Source organism: Nothoprocta perdicaria, unplaced genomic scaffold (genome assembly GCF_003342845.1).
Source record: "Nothoprocta perdicaria isolate Ctin4 unplaced genomic scaffold, notPer1 scaffold_1, whole genome shotgun sequence".
Lineage (NCBI taxonomy): Eukaryota > Metazoa > Chordata > Aves > Tinamiformes > Tinamidae > Nothoprocta > Nothoprocta perdicaria.
In genome coordinates, this window is record NW_020454093.1 from 7,917,477 (window position 1) to 7,935,849 (window position 18,373).

Here is an 18,373-nt window from a genome sequence, read left to right on the forward strand (position 1 = left end):
TTACTTTATATGTCTGCAAATATATTTTCCTCTTGGTAGGCTAGAATGTTTAGGGGGAAAAAATCTTGTAATTCAATAGCCAAAATCTTAGTCTTCCAGAAACTTTTTTTAAAGAAACAGAGTTTGATTGAAGCCTAGATGGCAGCTGGTATGATTGTCCCGTGCTGTTCTCCCCCATTCCCTTCATGTACTGAAATATATTCCTCAAAAAGTTTGTTTTCTAGCAACTCCATGTTAATGTTTCCTCATTAATAGCACTCTGCCTCTGCTCTCTGGTGCTTGGTAAAAAGACACATGCCCTTCTCTGGACTATTGAGAGGGCCAGTGGGGCAAGCAGTGCTCATGGGGCTGCACTGCAGCCCATACAGAATCAACCAACATGTTGGTTTCCTTGGCTAGGCAGGTCGCTAGTGTCACATGTGCAGAAATTCAAGGACCTACTTAGATGTGTGGAAGTTGCACTTACACTGCGGGTTTATTAAGGAAATACTGTATGCAACAGGCCTGTAAATGAGATGTTAACGAAGTTTAAAGGAAAATGTTGTATTTAAATGTACTATTATGATAGGTATTTCTATTATGCTTAGTGCTAACAAAAAAGAAGCTTGTCATTTTTTTTTGTTTTATTTTGTTTCTTGGTGCTTTGTACCTGATTGGATGTATGGGATTTTCAAATACCTTAAACTTTCAGGGATTTTTGAATTGCCTTCCTGTTGCACAATTCCAAGAAAGTAAATTTTGCTACCTGGATACTTTTATGGCAATACTGACATTTATTGTGTTCTGTTAACGCTGAAAGAATTTACTCTTTATCTTGGACATGAGTTGCAAATGGTTTCTTACAAAGTTACCTATGAGTCTCCTTTATAAAACAAATAAAGTAATTTATATTTTATCTCTCTACTGTTTAATCCCTGCAGCTATCAAAGGTTGTGGCAGACTGAAAATTAAATCCCAGGAAACACTTCACTTGAGGTGCCTATTGCAACCCCCTCATTTTTAGCTGCTTGATGCTAGAATCCTCTTCCCCCAGTTGAGGCTCCGTGGCGGGGTGCGGAAGCCGGGATAGCCGGGATGCTGCCTGGGGGCCACCCTGGCTGCCAGTGGCCGTTGTGATCGCTGGCCATAAGTGTGGAGCTCCAGCTCAAGGTTGTGTGTTCTTGGGTTCCAGGGTAGGCACCTACCGCTGTTCATTCAAGCCACTGCACAGAACTTGCCTCTTGTTGTTAGAGCTTGAGTGCTCCCCATTTTTTTATATGTTTTCCCAAATGAAAGTTTTTCTTCACTCACTAGTGAAGAAAAGGGACAACTTGGTTGATGGCCTTCTGGAGTCTAAGGGCCCAAACATAGGTATGGGAATGGGAGGCCTCCCGGGAAAAGCTGAATCTTGCTAATTTGAGTTGTGAGCTGGAGGCTGCTTCTCGGCCTCTCCTGCAGGGCAGGGGGACATTGCTGGGTACTCCTGTGGATAAGCAGCGAGGTGCTGGGGGAAGTCCTGCCTCTGGTTTCTGATTTTACAAAGCTCTCCCTTCAGGTCTTGTATTCAAAGTGCATAAATACGCAGGTATCAGTACCAGCTGGACGTTTTCTAAAAGGTAAGAGATGTCCCCTCTCTATCAACAAAAGCCTCTAGAGCCAGATACTTGAAATTAAGAAGTAATAAACTGCATTAGAAAGAGAAGCTGCTGCTTGTACAGGATATTGCCAGCAAGGCCCACTCCGTGTTCCTATTACGTAGTTCCTTACTTGCACACTGGTTTAGTTATTTGAATGTTATGGAGAGAACTGCCAGTCATTTTGCTGTTCTGTCCTCTGTAGTTTTACTTAGTCAAAAAAATAGGAATACAAAGGCAATGTAGATTTACAAGTTTTTCCTGCAAGATAAATAGTTAATGCAGCAAGCATTTTGTATTTAAAAGCTGTTGTGCTATCACGGTCCTTTTGGCTATAAAACAGAAACCCTGTTTTTATTAATCATTTTCCCCAAATGTTGGGCTTAACTCCTGTAACAACCTATAACAGAGCTTGCTTTGCTGCTTGACACACCGACTAGAGGCGGTTGGAGAGGAGTGTTATAGCAGAGCAGTGTATGGGTGGATATTGAGAGGTTGCACATAGCCTAAGTATTCTAGTGCCATCAGTACCAAAGGTGCTAGCCCTCCATGGTACACATCGTGTTGGAGCCTGTGGCAATTATAGCCCTGGCTTCAACAGTCACATATCTTTCTGCTCAAAAATTGTCCATCTTACATGTTTAAATGTATTGTAAATTGCAGTATTGCTAGGAAGGGGGACATCTATTGATGTGAGGTGGGTTGAAATGCTGCTCTTCATGGATGTGGCTAAGATGGAATGTGATTGCTGCCTGCTGTAATGGTCCTGAAAATGGACCTTTCTGAAAACTTTTCCTTTCTGTGAGGATTAGCAGGAGAAGGACCCATTCTTTTCATCCAGGTGGTCACAGAGAACGTACACTGGTGCCTTGAATGTTTTTCAGATGTAAACCTGGGCCCTATTCCTGAGCCCTTTTTTTTATCCAGTAGGAAGCACAAGGGGCTGAGGGTTGGTTTACAAGTGAGGTAACACAGTTTCCAGGCATGCTCTCCTCCGGCCGTTACCAGAAGCAGGGCTGAGGCCAGTGTGGCTCCCAGCTCTCCTTTCACGGCGTTTTATGTAAGAGCAGAGCCTCTCAGTGCGTTCGGAGCCCTGTGCAGGGCAGCACTCCGGTTACACGTCCCTAGTTCTGGTTCTAACCCGTCACCTGCTCCTACCCGGCCCCCAACGACTCCCCCGCGCGGCCGTTACAGCCCCCCGCGGGCGGGGCGGAGGGCACTCTCGGCCAATCACGTGCGGCAGAGCGCTTGTCACGTGAGGCGCCGCCGCCCAATGGCGGGAGGCGGCTCCTCGCGGGCCGCGATTCAAACGGTCGGCGGGCGCGGCGCGTGGTCTCCGTGGAGACGGCGGCGCGGCCTGGCCATGGAGCCGCGGCTCGTGGGGCCCGGGCCCTACCGCGCCACGCGCCTGGTGAGAGCTCCCCCCCGCTCCGGTCCCGGTCCCACTCGTGTCCACGGGGAGCCGCGCCCGGCCTGCCCGGGGCGAGCGCACGTGCGGTGGGGATGTCCCTTGCGCTGGGTGGGCCGCAGCCTTTGCTCAAGCAAAGCCGGGGGCAGGCTGCAGCCTTAGCTGCGGGGGCCCTGATACTGCAGCTTGCCAAACCGGGCCTCTACGTGCAGATTCTAGGTGCTTAAATGTTAGCTTTAAATTTCAACAGTGCTATAAAGAAAAAAAGGTGATGAAAGTGCATGTGCTTGCACGTTCCGATCTGAGCATGTCTTAATTTTGCCCTGCAAGGCTAAAGAGTCTCTAGCAGGAGAGCTCCCATAGCAATTTTGTTTGCTCCTTTTCTGCAGTGGAACGAGATAATTGAGCTCTTTCGCTCGGGGATGCCCTTGCGGAAGCATCGGTGCCGCTTCAAGAGCTACGAGCGTTGTTTCAAAGCCTCGGAGGCCGTGGACTGGCTGCACGAACTGCTTGGCTGTAATCAGAACTTCGGCCCCGAAGTCACTCGCAGTCAAACGGTTAAGCTGCTTAAAAAATTCCTGAAAAATCATGTTATTGAAGACATTAAGGGAAGATGGGGCAAAGAGGACTTTCAAGATGATGGCCACTTATATAGGTAAATGTTTTCACAAAGACTTCACAAAAGTTGTTTTTTGAAAACAGAGTAGTAACATTTGTATATCGGTTTTATAGCAATTTCTGTAAAATGCATTTGATATGATATCACTGTTTCTTTTTCTGCCTTCCTGCTAGTTGCTTCCTTTTTTTTTCTTAGCAGTATGCAAGTGTTGTCATTTAATATTTGGGTTTTGGGACACACTTGACTTGAATTCATCTTATGAATGCTAACAAAAACTTTTGTTGCATTTATCAGCTAGTAAGAATTCTGTTGTTAATAGAGGCTAGATTTGTCCATTTTGATTTAAGATAAGCTAAGGAGATATTGGTAGGCGTGAGAACAGTGCCGAGTATACAGCCTGCTTTTAATTCTTTCCACTCTTAACCAGGAACTTTGGATTTTCTTTTTCATTCTTTTTGAGAAAATAGAAGGTTTTTCTGAATTTCAGGGTCTTTCAAGATTGATCATTTTTTCTGTGCACTGTGGGTCAAAGATTGATCCTCTAGATAAGAGATGAAAGAAGAAGTTAAGGGAAAAAAGAGTGTTTTATGACTTGCCCTCAAGAATGTTTACCTACCTCTGCTTGTCTCTTAACTGATGTCTTGTTATCAGGGGAAAACAATTTTATTTGTTATGGAAGCCTCGTCTCAGTGGAGCAGATCTTACCTTTTTGTGAGTCCAGTTAATGACCAGGTGTCCATGTGTTGAGGGCTCTGAATTTGTCACTGCATTTTCCTGCTCCCTGAAGAATCAGTTTAAAATGTGCTTTAAATTGAATGTATTTTTGTAATATGGGGGTGAGTCCCTTCTAGAGGAACAGGGAGCTATTCTCTAACAGAGCAATAAGGAAAATCAGTCAGCAACAATGCTTCCTTTTGCTTGTTAATCTTTTCTTTAAAGAAGTTTTATAGTCTTTTCTTAATGGTTGCTCAATACGGTCTTTGAAAAATGGCTGTAAAATTGAAAACCCCCTTGATGTGGATGGGGTCAGTTTCTCATCTTCCTTTATGATTTTATCTGTCCTGTTTGTGAAGCGGGTGGCTAACCTTTTTTAGGTCTGGGTGGATGGATGGCTAACCTTTTTTAGGCAGACCTACAAACAAGGCTAAGCGTGGCTCTTCCCTACTCTGAACTTTATTACATGGAGCACTTTAAAGTAGGAACTCTGTGATGCATGCGATAGACACTTGTTGAGAAACTTTCCTACAAAGTAATCATGTTTAGAAGTCAACTCTGTTTTTTGACAAACTTATTCCAGTGGCGTTCAGTTTACTTGGATTTGTACGTAGTTCAGCAACAAACTAGCCCTTGCTTAACTATGTTGTTCATCATGATTCTGCATAACATCGTTCAGAAAAAAAGCAGTTCTTTATCCAGGCTTCCTAAGGAAGCAGCACTGAATCCGTTCTGAGTAACGCTGCCTTTCTGCTGAATAAGTTGATCAAAAGACTCAAATTAAGACATCTCTCTACGAGCATAAGCATAAGCATTTTGAATGATTAGAGAATGAATGCTCTTAAGACTCAATGTCATAGTCCATATTCCATAACCAATGTATTTGGTTAATAAATGAAACAGATAAATGAAGCATGTGGCTGAGGGTAACATTTTGTTCAGTTTTACCAGAGTGTGTTAAAACCCTGCAGGCTGGTCTTGTTTCTTCGATGTTCCTGTGGCTGTGTAGTTGCTCAGATCAGTTGCTAACATGAACACTGTGCTTCTCCCCTCCTCACCTGCATAGTTCTGTCCTGCAAATGGGTTGGCTAAGACAACTTAGTGAGTGTGTGGTGGCTCATGGCTGGAGATGATGGGATAGATCGAGATATTGGCATGTGCAGGTGGGAGCCGAGCAGGAGACAGCAGGGGCCTCATGGCAGCAGTCACGACTTCAGCTCTTCGAGAAAGAGAACGTGGTTATCTTGTCCACCTGATATTAATGGCCAAAGAGCCTAAAAGTTACGAGACTGGATAAACTAAAATGCTAACTAGTTCTTTCAAACAAGCAGAAAGCCACACTTTGAATGCTCTTCAGTCTTAGTCTGGAGCCTTGGGGAATTAAGGACCTAAATAAAGATAGGCAAGAGCATCAAGTTTGCTGTGGCTTGTTGTGCAAACACATAGAGTGAAGCTAAAGGTAAATGATATTTGATATAAAAACTTAGGTAGCTCAACTAGTCTACAAGTGTCTATTTAATGAAAAAATACATAAGAACAGAAAGAAATTGTGATGGGACTGGACTGCCTAATATCTGGTATCTTCTTGTGTTCTGTGTTAGTAATGGATAGTTGAAGTTGGTAGTTGAATTTGAGGGAAAGCTGTTATTTTTCTCTTCAGAATTCAAGATTTTCTTGTGTGAAAGAAATCTTTCACATGTATTACCCACCCGTGTCATATGTGCCTTTCTCTTGACATCTCTGATACTGGCTCCCAAGTCTCTGCATCTTTTGTTAAGGTGCACTTATCCTTCTGATATATTTTTTTTCACTGTAGAGTATTTGTCAAAGTATTCTCTTGTGAGAGCTGACCACTCAAACTGAAACTACCCTTAATTCAAGAGAAGCCGAAGAAAACCTTGCCCCAAAAAAAAAAAAAAAAAAAAGGCAGGTGGGAGAAATGGATTAGATGCTCCCTCCCGTGAAATGAAGGGCTGCTATGTGGTTTGGGTGATGCAAATAACAGCCTTGGCAGAGCTGGTGGCTCTTTTGATCTTGACTCAATATAGGTTTCTGCTTCATGTATTTTCCTATGTAATGTATTTTATGCATCCATTCTTTATCAGTTTATATTGTCAAATATGTCTGATATGAGCAAATATTCACATCCTCATCTGTTCTTCAGGAAAGCCTTTTGTTGTCTTAATGTCCTTTTTCGGCTTCCAGTTCAAAGGGTAATTGCGTTACTAATGGAAGTTTGATATTTTTAATAAAATTGCGTTCTTTTTATGCAGGATATATAAATAAACAGTAGACTAATCATATTTTTAATGTGTGACTTATTAACACACACCACTCTCTTGTTTCAACAACTAAACTTTTTTTTTTTCCAGTCTTCCTTTATTTGGGGATTTAATGTCCTGGCAGCTCCCTCTGGTGGCCTTCCTAATTTTACTCTGTAAATACAGTTCTCGTATATACAGGTTGGTGTGCGTTACAAATGCAAGCAGCTTTTAATCCCTTTGACCATTTTTACTCTGGAAACCTTGACCTGAGCTCATCTCTTTTATAAATTATTACCATTTTTAACATAATTGCCACTATACATGCACAGCTGTTTTATTAGAAACAATGTGGTTAAATCTTTCAATAACTTTGGATGCAAATGTGATTATCTGTTCTTATTCACTCATTGGAATATCCGAAGCATTCATGAATATTGCCCAATCATCATTTGGCTTGTTAGGCAATCTTTAAATAAGAAAATGAGAACTAGCGAGACTTCTAGAAATAGCAAAGACTGTGTCTGTGTCATGGCATACTCTCTCAATGTGGTCTACAACAGTACATAAGATTTATAGTTTTGGAAAGGTTTTACAGGTCTTGGAACCTAAAGAATTGCATTAAAATCAAAGAGGATAGCACTGCAAGATTGCTAAACCTCTGGGGAACAGCTGTGCTGCTTGCTTTATTGATGGTGTGGCTTACTGGAAAGCAATTTCTTGATAGGGAAAGCATGGAGAAAAGTAACATTTTGCTGTTGCACATGCATGCTTGCAAATTAAATCCAAATGTTACTCACGTGACTTTGTGTTGCATTGCTTTGGAAGATGCATATGGATGTGAACCTGGTACGGGAGAATCTACCTAGAGTTTTTTCAACAGACCCGGCGTCTTCTCATGAGAATCGAGTCAGTTGCCTGAATTTAGGCAGCCTGGTGTCTTTTGAGATGCAGGGGGTTGTTAGTCTTTCATATGTAGTTCCTAGTTGCATCATGGGTTATACAAGGGATTTACCTGATTCTAGAGGAGCAACTGGAGACCAGACAAGCTATTTTTAGGACATTTGGTCTTTCACTCAACATCCATCTTAGGCAACATCACCCTGGGGAGCTGAGGCATTTGTCATATGTATGCATGTGAAGGCCAACTACACAGCTTTAAGATAATTATGTAATTCAGAACTTACAGGCTTTAAAAAATGTTCTTTAATTTTAGGTTTCCTCCTTCTTCACCACTGAAACCATATCCAAAGAAACCTTCGTGTACAAAGGAAGTAATTAAATTTCCAGATTGGAATGAACCTATGAGTGGTGCTTCCCAAGAACACATCCTGGTAAAATCGGTCACAATGGTAGGTTTTGTTTTCATTTCCCCAAGCATATGCATATTGGGAAAACAAATAATAGAAATAAAGTGAACAAACAATATCTTAGTTGGATAACAAAATATTTGGCAGTGAGGTTAAATGAGAAGTACTTTTATTATTTTAAACTTAAGGGAAGTAGTTCTTAATCACTTGCCAGAGATGTTGATTTTAAGTGTTTTTTCTGCTGCAGGTGGCAGTGTCCGTAGCCATGTCCATGCTAAGCTCAGCATTTGACATTCATCATTTGTGGCACTGTTATACAGTGCTACTCTTTCTCTAGCTATTATGTTGTTAGGACTTCTATTCCCTTTATAACAATAGCTGTCTTGTGACTAATGAAAGGTGCTGCTGGATTCTTTGTTTGGCATTGTGAGCTTGGAGAATGGTCCTGCTCAGGCCTTACCTTCATTGATCCAGCCTTTCCAAAGCTGTTCAAATGTTGCCTTCATTAGCAAAACAGAGCTGCATCTCTTACACCCTTAACAACTTAGAAGCCTAGACCTTGACAGTTACACCTGTCCTAAACCCTTTCTTCAGGATTATCTTTCTCTCTCTCTCTGTGTGTGTGTGTGTGTGTGTGTGTGTGTGTGTACTCAGGCTTTTTGTAAACTGGAGGGACTTCTTGTAGTTGTCTTTTGCTATTAATGCTCTTCAGTGCAGCACATTTGCCCTGGATTTCTTGATTATCATTAGTCAGTCTGAAAAAGTAGCTCCTACTATTTGGCTGGGCATCTAGAAGTCATGAATCAATAGGTACTCAGTATTTGGAATTCAATTCTTTACATGCAATTCTGTACCCTTCATATATAGAAGGTTTCTGTCTTGAAGTAATATGCCTATTTCACAGCATATGTCTCTCCATGTAGCATTTCCCAGGACAAGAGGAAATTCTAGGATGTTACTGTTTAAAACCTGTGCTTCTGTGTTGCAAGATGTGACCTATTCATTTGAATGACATTAATCCGTGGTCCTTTTCTGAAGAAAAGTGGAATTTGAGCTGCCTGCCTGTAATTCCATATAAGTATATATTCATCTGAGTCTGTAGACTTGATTTCCGTCTTCATTTAGGCATTTTTGCCATTTTCCCTGTACCAGTTCCTAACTGTGTGGGCCACATGGTGAGATGGTTCAGTGAGCTGAGTTAGCTGGAAAGGTTTTGTTTATTTTGGCAGTTGTTGTTGTTTCTTCTCTGATTTGATTTCAGTCAAACCAGGACGCAAATCGTGTGGGCTGAAGCTAATGAAAGGGAAAGAACATGAGGAAAGGGAAACACAGGGAAACATGTGGCCCAGGACAAAGGGGAGAAAAGCACTCAGCAATTTTGGATCTCAATTTATTGTAAAGCCACAGGACAAAGAATGAATGGAGATGAGGAGGAGATGAATCTCTCTCTCTAGAGGAGAGATAATCATGGCACTTCAAACTTGAGATGATTTGCAGGGAAGGAAGAGAAGAGGATGCCAAATGGAGATTAAAAGAACACAAGTTTCTTAGTCACTGCTGCTCTTTGAAGATGTTACAGCCTTCAGCTGTCTTCCAGTAGAAAGGTGGACAAGTATCTGAAAGTACCAGTGTCTTAAAATGCCGTGGTATCTGAATATTTTATATATCATAATGATATATCAGGGTATCAATTACACACATGTTCTGAATATGTTTAGGGAACCAGTTATTCCACATTCATATACAAATACGTTTAGGGAACTAGTTATCTCCCACCACAAGCATTTCAGAGGTTGTTACCTGTTTCAAACTTCCTTAATCTGGTACTGTGGAGTGACTGAGAGACTATTGGTTGGAGTAAGCAAGCGCTTTCCTTGACTGCGTTTTTGGGTTTAGTTTTGGACATCTTGTTAACATGCTTTGAGGCCTAATCTGTGGTGTGAACCAAAGGTGCTTATGAAGTGATCAGGAGCTTGGAAAAATGTACTGCTGATTTAATGCGTGTACTGATGTGTTCCTGACAGTCTTCAGTAATGGAGGTGGGATTAGAAGTTCTTCCTGTGTAAAATCTTCCTGAAGAATTTACTATTTAGTTACAATTGGTGTATGCTGAATAAGAATAAATATCAGCGTTGGCTAATAATTCTTCAATAATTTCTCATATAAATGGTGGTGGAGAACAAGTGTCTTGAACAGACTTTAAGCACACAGCGAATCTGAATGTAGGACTGGATTTGAATCTGAATATAGGACTCCTGAATTTTAAGCGCTGTTCTGAGGCATTTTTTCTGACTTTGGACAAAATTTCATGAGGCAAAGATGCTTTGTGTTTTCAAAACATAAATACTTGCAACATGGTGAACTAGAGCTTTCGATTATATAAAGTACTTAGAAAACACACTATTCAATAGATGTACTATATGATATAATATTTATAAAAATATTATCTAAAATGTTTTTTTCTGATTTCAGAACTCTGAAATGTGGTATAAACGTCACAGTATAGCTATAGGAGAAGTGCCAGCAGGCAAGTTTATGTATCGCAGAGAGCTGACACAGGCAAATATAGAAGAGATCTGGAAATCCATGACGTTGACACGGTGAGTGGGCTTGAGTCACCTACTGCTGCACTAATCCTGCACGGTACGCCTGTGTTCTCAGACTTCTCTGCTCACATTTGTTAATTCATCCACTTGCCTCCTGTAGTTCATTGTGTCGTAGAACATGATTTATTTAGTGCAATATTTAGCCTGGGAATGCAAGAAATGGATCAGCTGATCATGAATGCAAAAGACTTTGTAAGACTGAGACGGTGTTTACTATTTCTAGAAGGAATATCCTATAGGAATTTAAAGGCATTACTCTAGACCAGTAAAAGCTTTTCCTGTAAAAATAAATATGTATTTCTGCAACACATCTACATGCTAAAACAATAAGGTCTCTTTCAGAGCTGTATCTACACTGATTATTACCTGTTTGTCACTTTTAGACTAGATGATGTATGAACTATATGTCTATATATTTTTACAGCTTACAAAAGACTTTAGGTTTGGATTCTCTGGAGGAAGTGCTAGACACAAAGCTTGTGAATGCTAAGCATATTGTTCAAAATGTGTACAGTGTCAATAAGCAAGGCATTGTCATTTTAGAAGATAAATCAAGTGAGTATTTCAGACATTTCTATTTAACTTTTTTGTAGTAGTAATTTGCTAATATAAAAATGTATTAACTAAATTAATGTGTAGCATCTTTGTATTTATAACCACATCTATACTAGAGTTTTTATGAAATAATCCATCTTTGTCCTCTCTATCTCCTGTTGGGAGGCTGTATTCATTCTTCCATGTTTTTGCCATCTCCAACATATTCTAACACTGCTGAAAGCAGCAAGTCTTCAATGATGAGGATGGGGATTATACTCGTTTAGACTGGCTTTGTCAGCCCAAGCCTTGGCTATACCTGAATCGGAGGGGGCTACGTGAGGTCCATGTGTATCATAAATTGAGAAAGCATCAAAAATACACTGAGAGGGGCTTAAATATTTCTCAGTTTTGCATCTTCAATCAATGTGTTCATTTTGAAATTTAGTGCCAAGTTTAAATCCTTTTTGATGCATCAGGAAGAAACTGAAGCCTCTTTGCTGCTGTCATATATTACTTTAGATATTGTTGATACTATATTTTCTGTGAGATGGGTAAAGAAGTAAAATATCAGATTAGAATGTGGTTTAGTCTGTGAATAAAAGCATATCCAGAGTGTATGTATTCATTTTACAGACATTTGGACAGTTCAAGAGTATAACCTCCCTCCCTTGAGAACTGGATTTGTGAGCGCAACTTCAGCGCAAAGCAAACACTTGACTGTAAAGCCCTGTTGAATGTGTAATTTGAACTACTTCGGCTAATTTTTGAAAGACAGATAAAGAGTTTCTTAATAGGATCCATTTTGCAGATTGAGCTGCAAGGGCAATAGGTGCAAGTGATTGTTATTGTGTATTGGAGGTGTAGATCTGAAAGTGTAGATCTGACTAGAGCTAATAGAAGATATTTCTATGTTAGGAGATAACTTGCCTGTTTAATTACTCAGCTTCGAATTAGAGACACTTTCTAAAATAGAAGATCCTTCAACTTCAGATTTATTTTAGTTTAACAACTAAATTCTCTTTTTTTCTTCCCTCCCCCCCCCCGCCCCTTCCTTTAATTTATTCCTCTTCTCCCCTATGCAGAGGAATTACCTCACTGGATATTGTCAGCAATGAAATGCCTAGCAAATTGTAAGTATATTAAGAAAAAAAAAACTTGCACCTCTACCACTTCATAAAATATCTCTTATATCCAAAATTAACTATTCTTTATTTTCTGATTGTGGACTAGAGAGCAGTTGGAAAGACCTACCACTGTATGTTCTCCTGTTACTGTAGCCTATTTCTCTGAAATGTGAAGTGTTTAACAGTTATTCATACTTATTTGTTGTATATGTTTTCACCAAGTCTGTTGAAATGTAAGCGTAATATAACTTTGAATAATGACTCTTCTACTTGAAGTTACATTTCTATTGACTAGAATAGAAAACAATCTTGCTGGTAGCTGCCCATGAAATTATGTTATTTTTTTTCCTTAGGGCCGAGCTGCTCGGATTTGAAGCAGCCTACGTATTCAGGCTTTGAGAGAGATGTCTTCAAAACTATAGCAGACTACTTTGGCCAGATGAAAGAGCCTCTTCTCACGTTCCATCTTTTTGACGTTTTTGTCAGCGTGTTAGGTGAGTAGTAAGGCATGTAACCACAAGGGTCCTTTTGAATTAACTTTTGTGGATTAATATACCATACCAAGTGTCAGAAATTGCTTTCGGACTAGTTCTATCCATTCTGCATATGCACAGAAGTGTTTATTATTTAAGTTTATTGAACATACTAACATTTGTATGGGTTGAAATGATTCTTTCTGTAGCATCTTTATTATGACTAGTAATTCCTTAGTGCCACTTGTAAACATATGTACCAGTATGCATGCCAAAATCTTCCTTTGAACTTTAAAACAGCTTTGCTCTGAAAATGCAGTTGGTTACAATGCTTTACTATGGTTTTTTGAGTACCGTCACTTTTGGCTGCGTGCTTACTATTGCGCTTTTTTGTTCTTATTTTAACAACGTACATGGATGGTGAGGTGGAGATTGCCCAGCTAGGCTCAGAGAGTTGTCATCAGCAGACACGTAAAGTCCAGCTGGAGGCCAGTCACTAGTAGAGTACTCCTGGGATCGACACTGGGGAACTGCCATTGAACAGCTTTGTTAATGACCCAGATCGTGAGATATGGGAGGAGGAGGAAAAAAAAAAAAAATGACAGATGAATCCAGCTTACTGTAGTACCCTGGATTTTTGCTAATATCCAGAGATATAGGTTATGGTTATTAATATTGCCCTGCATATTGAAAGGAAGACTTGAAAGCACTTAAAGTGCATAGTGTGAATTGATTCTAATTCCAGGGGTGTCTTCCTGGATGTTTTTGGTGACTTGAGTTTTAGCAGAGTATTAAAAAAGTAGAGAAGGAATTTCAGAGGACGGTTTGAGAAATGTATTTCAAAAGTTAGGAAAAAGTTAAATTCTCAAATGTCGCTGAGTTTTCTCATCTCCTATACTTCAGGTCTACTGCAAAAGCACAGCAAGGTCATAGAAGCTCTTCAGATTTCCTGTCTCCTGCTACCTCCAGAAAACCGGAAAAAACTGCAGCTATTGGTGAGGATGATGGCAAGAATTAGCTTTAACAAGGACTTGCCACCTCTTTCTGAATCGGTGACAACCAGAACCTTGGTATGTATAGTCTTAGACAAAGACTCTAGACAGCACTTCTGGAGTAGCTTAGATAAAAGGTTCTTACTGGAGAATGAATGGGAAATACACCTTGCCTGTTCACTAAAGAGTTCTACTCCAACTATGTGAAAAGCTACTTTGAATTTGGAAAAATCAAGGTGTCTTTAAGATGCAAACAAATAAGGAATGAGCTCAGAATTTTGAGGTTTCTCTATCTCTGAAAGTAACATCTCAACTGGTTTTCCTCACAGACTAGTGAGATTTGGACAGATTAAGTGTGGAAAAAATAAAATATAACAGAAGGTGAGGTCTCTAACTTTATTTCTCACTGCAGAAAGTGAGAAGACGACAAGGAAAAATACTGCTTGTTTCAGTCATAATTAAAAGGAAGTAGCCGAATATTCTGGTTTTGATTTACTTGTTCTATACCGTTTTAAAAACATCCTACCAGATAAAATTATTTCCTAATTCTGTATATCACTTAACTTCAAAAATATTCGTCTCTGAGAGTCATTTTAATCAAGTTTCGTCAAAGCCCTAGCTTATGTTAATGCTTTTTCTACAGAACTATTTGTGGAGTTAGCACTGATGTTTGCAACAGCATGTTATGACAAAGTCAAATTGGTATTTATTGTGCTAGGCATAATTTACAGAGATTCCATCTGTCTTAGAAACCTCTTTCTTTACGGTTAACTCTCAAAGCCCCTTCAGGGGAAAGGGCAGCAGAAAACAAAACAGTAGTCACTCCACAAAAATCATAGTTGCACGCATGAACCTAAATTTGTTCTATATCAATTAAGATTTTAATTAACTATGAACGGTATTTGATTAGAATAATTAAATTCTTGTCTGCTAAGGTTATAATTTAATTAACTATAAATATACTTGATTAAAATTGCTATAATCTACATGTTATTTTTAGAAATGATTCCTTTACCACTCGTGTACTTCATGCTAAGTATTTTTGCTGCAGAATATAATATCTATGACACATGGCAGAAAACCAACACTTTGTTTGCCTTCTGTGCTTAAAATGTTAGTGACTTATATTCCATCAGAAAACTCTTACAAGTAATTCTCTAGCCTGAATAGCTGAGCCTGAGACTGCATAAAGTGAGCTGGACCTGAACTTCACTTACCTTAGTATTTGAAAATTATGACATTGTTATATGCTTCTAAAAAATTGCTTTGTCATTTTTCAATCTTTGAAACTTGTGCCCTGTTTAATGGGGAAAGCCAAGGAAAATGGCTATTCAGCCAAACTCTGAGCAAAAAATGGACCTAGCCATTATATGTATTTGCAGCAAGACATGTCATTAGTCCACTTGTACTGTGTTGCTGTACAATACTCTCTTTATTTTAATATGTTGATGTATTGGAAATATGGTGAGTTTTTACTTTGGAACTTTGGAAATCTTTATCTTAAAATATCACCTATTTAATACTGTCTCACCACTTTTTCCCCTATTAATAGAAAAGTAAATCCTTTTTTTTTTTTTTTTTTCCTTCTCCTTAGATGGTTCAGGCGTTTTCTCGTTGTATCCTCTGCTCAAAGGATGAAATAGACTTGGATGAACTGCTTGCTGCTAAACTAGTGTCTTTTCTCATGGACAATTATCAAGAAATCCTAAACATCCCTTCTTCCTTAAAAGCTTCTGTGGAGGAGCATGTTGTACATCTCCAAAGAGTCCAAGTAGGTGTCTAGTAGAGAAGTCTTGTTTTTTGTGCTTTAGTAACAAACTTATCCTTCTGTTCTTGAAAGCCTGACAGATTTTAAAGATTTTTATCTTTGCTAGTATATGCAGAGCTAATTAATTTTCACTGCTGTCCATCAATCACAAGTATGTATTTTAACTAAACTGAGCAGATCATGGGCTGTTTAGAGACAAGAACACCTAAGCATGTCCTGTTGTTGGTCAACTATATCTTCAGGGAATGGAGTCCTGATCTGTGAAATTTATGGTACTGAAGAAAAACTGTACAGGGTATTGAGTGTTTCCATTAATGTTCTGTTTTTCGGGGAGAGCTTTCCTTATTTACTCAACTTTTCTGTAGTTTTTTTTCATTTTCCCCAATATTTTATTTTTCTTCAAAGCTGCTTCCTTTTGTTTTCTTCCTTAATTTGTACCATAATGGCTAGTCACTTTAGGTGTTTACAAAAATGAGGCAAGCTTTCTTGGTGTCGTGTTTTCTGACTTGCTAGAACTCACCAGTGGAAGAGACATGAAGCAGAGCCTCAGGTCTTTATATCTTATTTTCATTTAGGGACTTGGTCCACTTGATTAAGCCTCTTCTTCCAAATTTATTCTAGAATTAATATGCTTATTTTCTTCAGATAAAATATCCTGGAGCTGACACTGATGCAACTTTTCCTGCTCCATCATTTTGTCACCAAATCAGCACAGATGAATTTGAATCCCAAAGGGCAAATGGCTCTCAAGAACCACTGGTAGCTTTATTGGAAGAAATTGCAATGAATAAAGAAATATCTGTCAAAGACAAGAAGAAGAAACTCAAACAAGTAAATAATTCTTTTACAGTCTTAGTTTCTCTTGAAAACTAGATATCTATAACTCTTAGATTTTTTTTGTAATATTCTTAGGGTTTTTTTTATATTATTTAGAATAGAGGTATTGCGATGAGTGAAACCATATTGGAAAATAACACTTGTCTCTCTATATAGATGGATGTAGAGTGTCTCCAGTAGATGTATATAGAGTGCAGTAGAATCTGTATTTTCATATTCCATAAGTGGAAGTGGCACTTTAATGTTAAGTTTTGAAGTATATTCTTCATTTTATATTATTGTATTTTTCTAGTTTCAGAAATCTTACCCTGAAGTGTATAGAGTACGATTTCCTACTCCTGAAGCTGAAGCAGTGCTATTTCCAGAAAAAAATAAACAGAAGCCACCGATACTGATGTGGGCCTTAAAAAAGCCTTTTCAACCCTTTCACAGAACCAGAAGCTTTCGGATGTAAATGGCTGGTAATTCAGCAGCAAGCGGAATCCAAGCATATTATTGATGGCTATTCTGCAAAAGGAACATGACTAGCATGTAATTACTCAAACTACTGGAGTAGTAGTTCTACTGCTGGCACAGTAGAATAGATCAAAAGAGGAGGCAAGTACTGAGGAGGTAGAAATGTGAACCTTTTACAGTATTATTGTAAATCATTTTTAATAGCTTTTTTTTGAGGGAAAAAAAGAGATGGTTAATCTGTGTGGATGGTAACACATTGACTGTTTTCCAACCATCCTTTGATGCTCTAAATATGTTTTTCTTGGACGTACTGTTAGTGTTTGGTAAAGAACATGATTCCCCTTGAAAGTAAGTCTTTTGTATAAACTGGACTGTATTTGTTCTCATATAATTTGAGAAAGTAATGTGTTGTATATGAATATGTATGAAACACTGGATTTTGTAGTTTGTTGTGTACTTGATAGTGCTGTACTTGATACATAAGGCTCATTTCAGGTAAGTGTGAAAACTTGTCCTAATTTTCCTGTTTTATGTGGTAGGTTACAGCTTGAGTCAACTCCTGCTGAAGTTTGATTAACTCTTATAGTTTGAACTCAAGTTCTTAAAGCCATTACCGTACCTCTTACCAAGTATTCCTTTTCAAAATTGAACATTTATCTAAAAGAAATTTCACACTTAATCAAAAAAAAATCCAAAGCAGCGTTGCACTTCCTCTGGAAAGGAAGGCGAATGTGCAAGTAGCTTTAAAGGATATGTCACGCTTTTTGTGTTATGAAATACACTGTATCTGTAACTTGACTATGTGTAGCTTGATTGGTTCAGACAGCACTTCTGAACTATTAAAGCATTAACTTTTTCAAATATTTACCTAGTGGTGGTTTCATGTTATGCATTGGATTTTCAGTGAGCATTTCCCGTATTGAATCCCCCAAGTAGATTCTGTGCAGGTGAGAAGGTAGCTGACGTCTCATCAAACTTTTATCCGAAATTCTAATAAGCACCGACTATTCTGTAATGCAACACTGAGAGCATTTTCACTTTGAACTCGTACCTAGTCAATGAGTTTCAAGGTTACATTGGGTTAGTAGATTGGAATATTCCTTAGGCGTTGTGCTTTTGATGAGCCAGCAGCGTGTCCTCATGGTCAGGGATCCCGGCTTGCGGTGGGAGGATGTTGCCAGCAGGTCGAGGGAGGGAATCCTGGCCCTCTGCTCAGCCCTGGTGAGGCTGCGTCTGGAATATTGGGTGCAATCCTGGGCTCCCCAGCACAAGAGGGATGTGGAGCCTCTATAGAGGGTCTAGCAGAGAGCGACCAAGAAGATGGAAGGGAGGGGAGCATCTCTTGTTTGAGGAGAGACTGAGCAAGCTGGACCTGTTTAGTCTAGGGAAGAGTGAGAGGAGATCTGATCGACACGTACAAATACCTAAGGAGAGAACGTAGGGAGGAAGGGGCCAAACTCTTCCCAGTGCTGGCCAGTGACAGGACAAGGGGCAATGGGGATAAGTTGAAACACAGGAAGTTCCATCTGCATGTGAGGAAGAGCTTCTTCACTGTGAGGGTGCCAGAGCCCTGGCACAGGCTGCCCAGGCAGGTTGTGGAGTCTCCTTCTCTGGAGATCTTCCCAACCTGCCTGGATGCTGCCCTGTGTCCTGTG

The 18,373-nt window shown here is 39.5% G+C and overlaps 1 protein-coding gene across 1 annotated transcript; it reads left to right on the forward strand.

Moving 5' to 3' along the window:
• The first annotated feature begins 2,926 nt into the window (after positions 1-2,926).
• Positions 2,927-17,354, forward strand: DEPDC1B (DEP domain containing 1B). Its single transcript, XM_026035753.1, has 11 exons — positions 2,927-3,024; positions 3,411-3,676; positions 7,832-7,967; positions 10,398-10,525; positions 10,956-11,086; positions 12,151-12,198; positions 12,546-12,686; positions 13,569-13,735; positions 15,252-15,428; positions 16,071-16,256; positions 16,555-17,354. Exons 1-11 carry the CDS (start codon positions 2,977-2,979, stop codon positions 16,714-16,716), a joined length of 1,590 nt encoding a protein of 529 aa, XP_025891538.1. The 5' UTR covers positions 2,927-2,976; the 3' UTR covers positions 16,717-17,354.
• Positions 17,355-18,373: the final 1,019 nt, after the last annotated feature.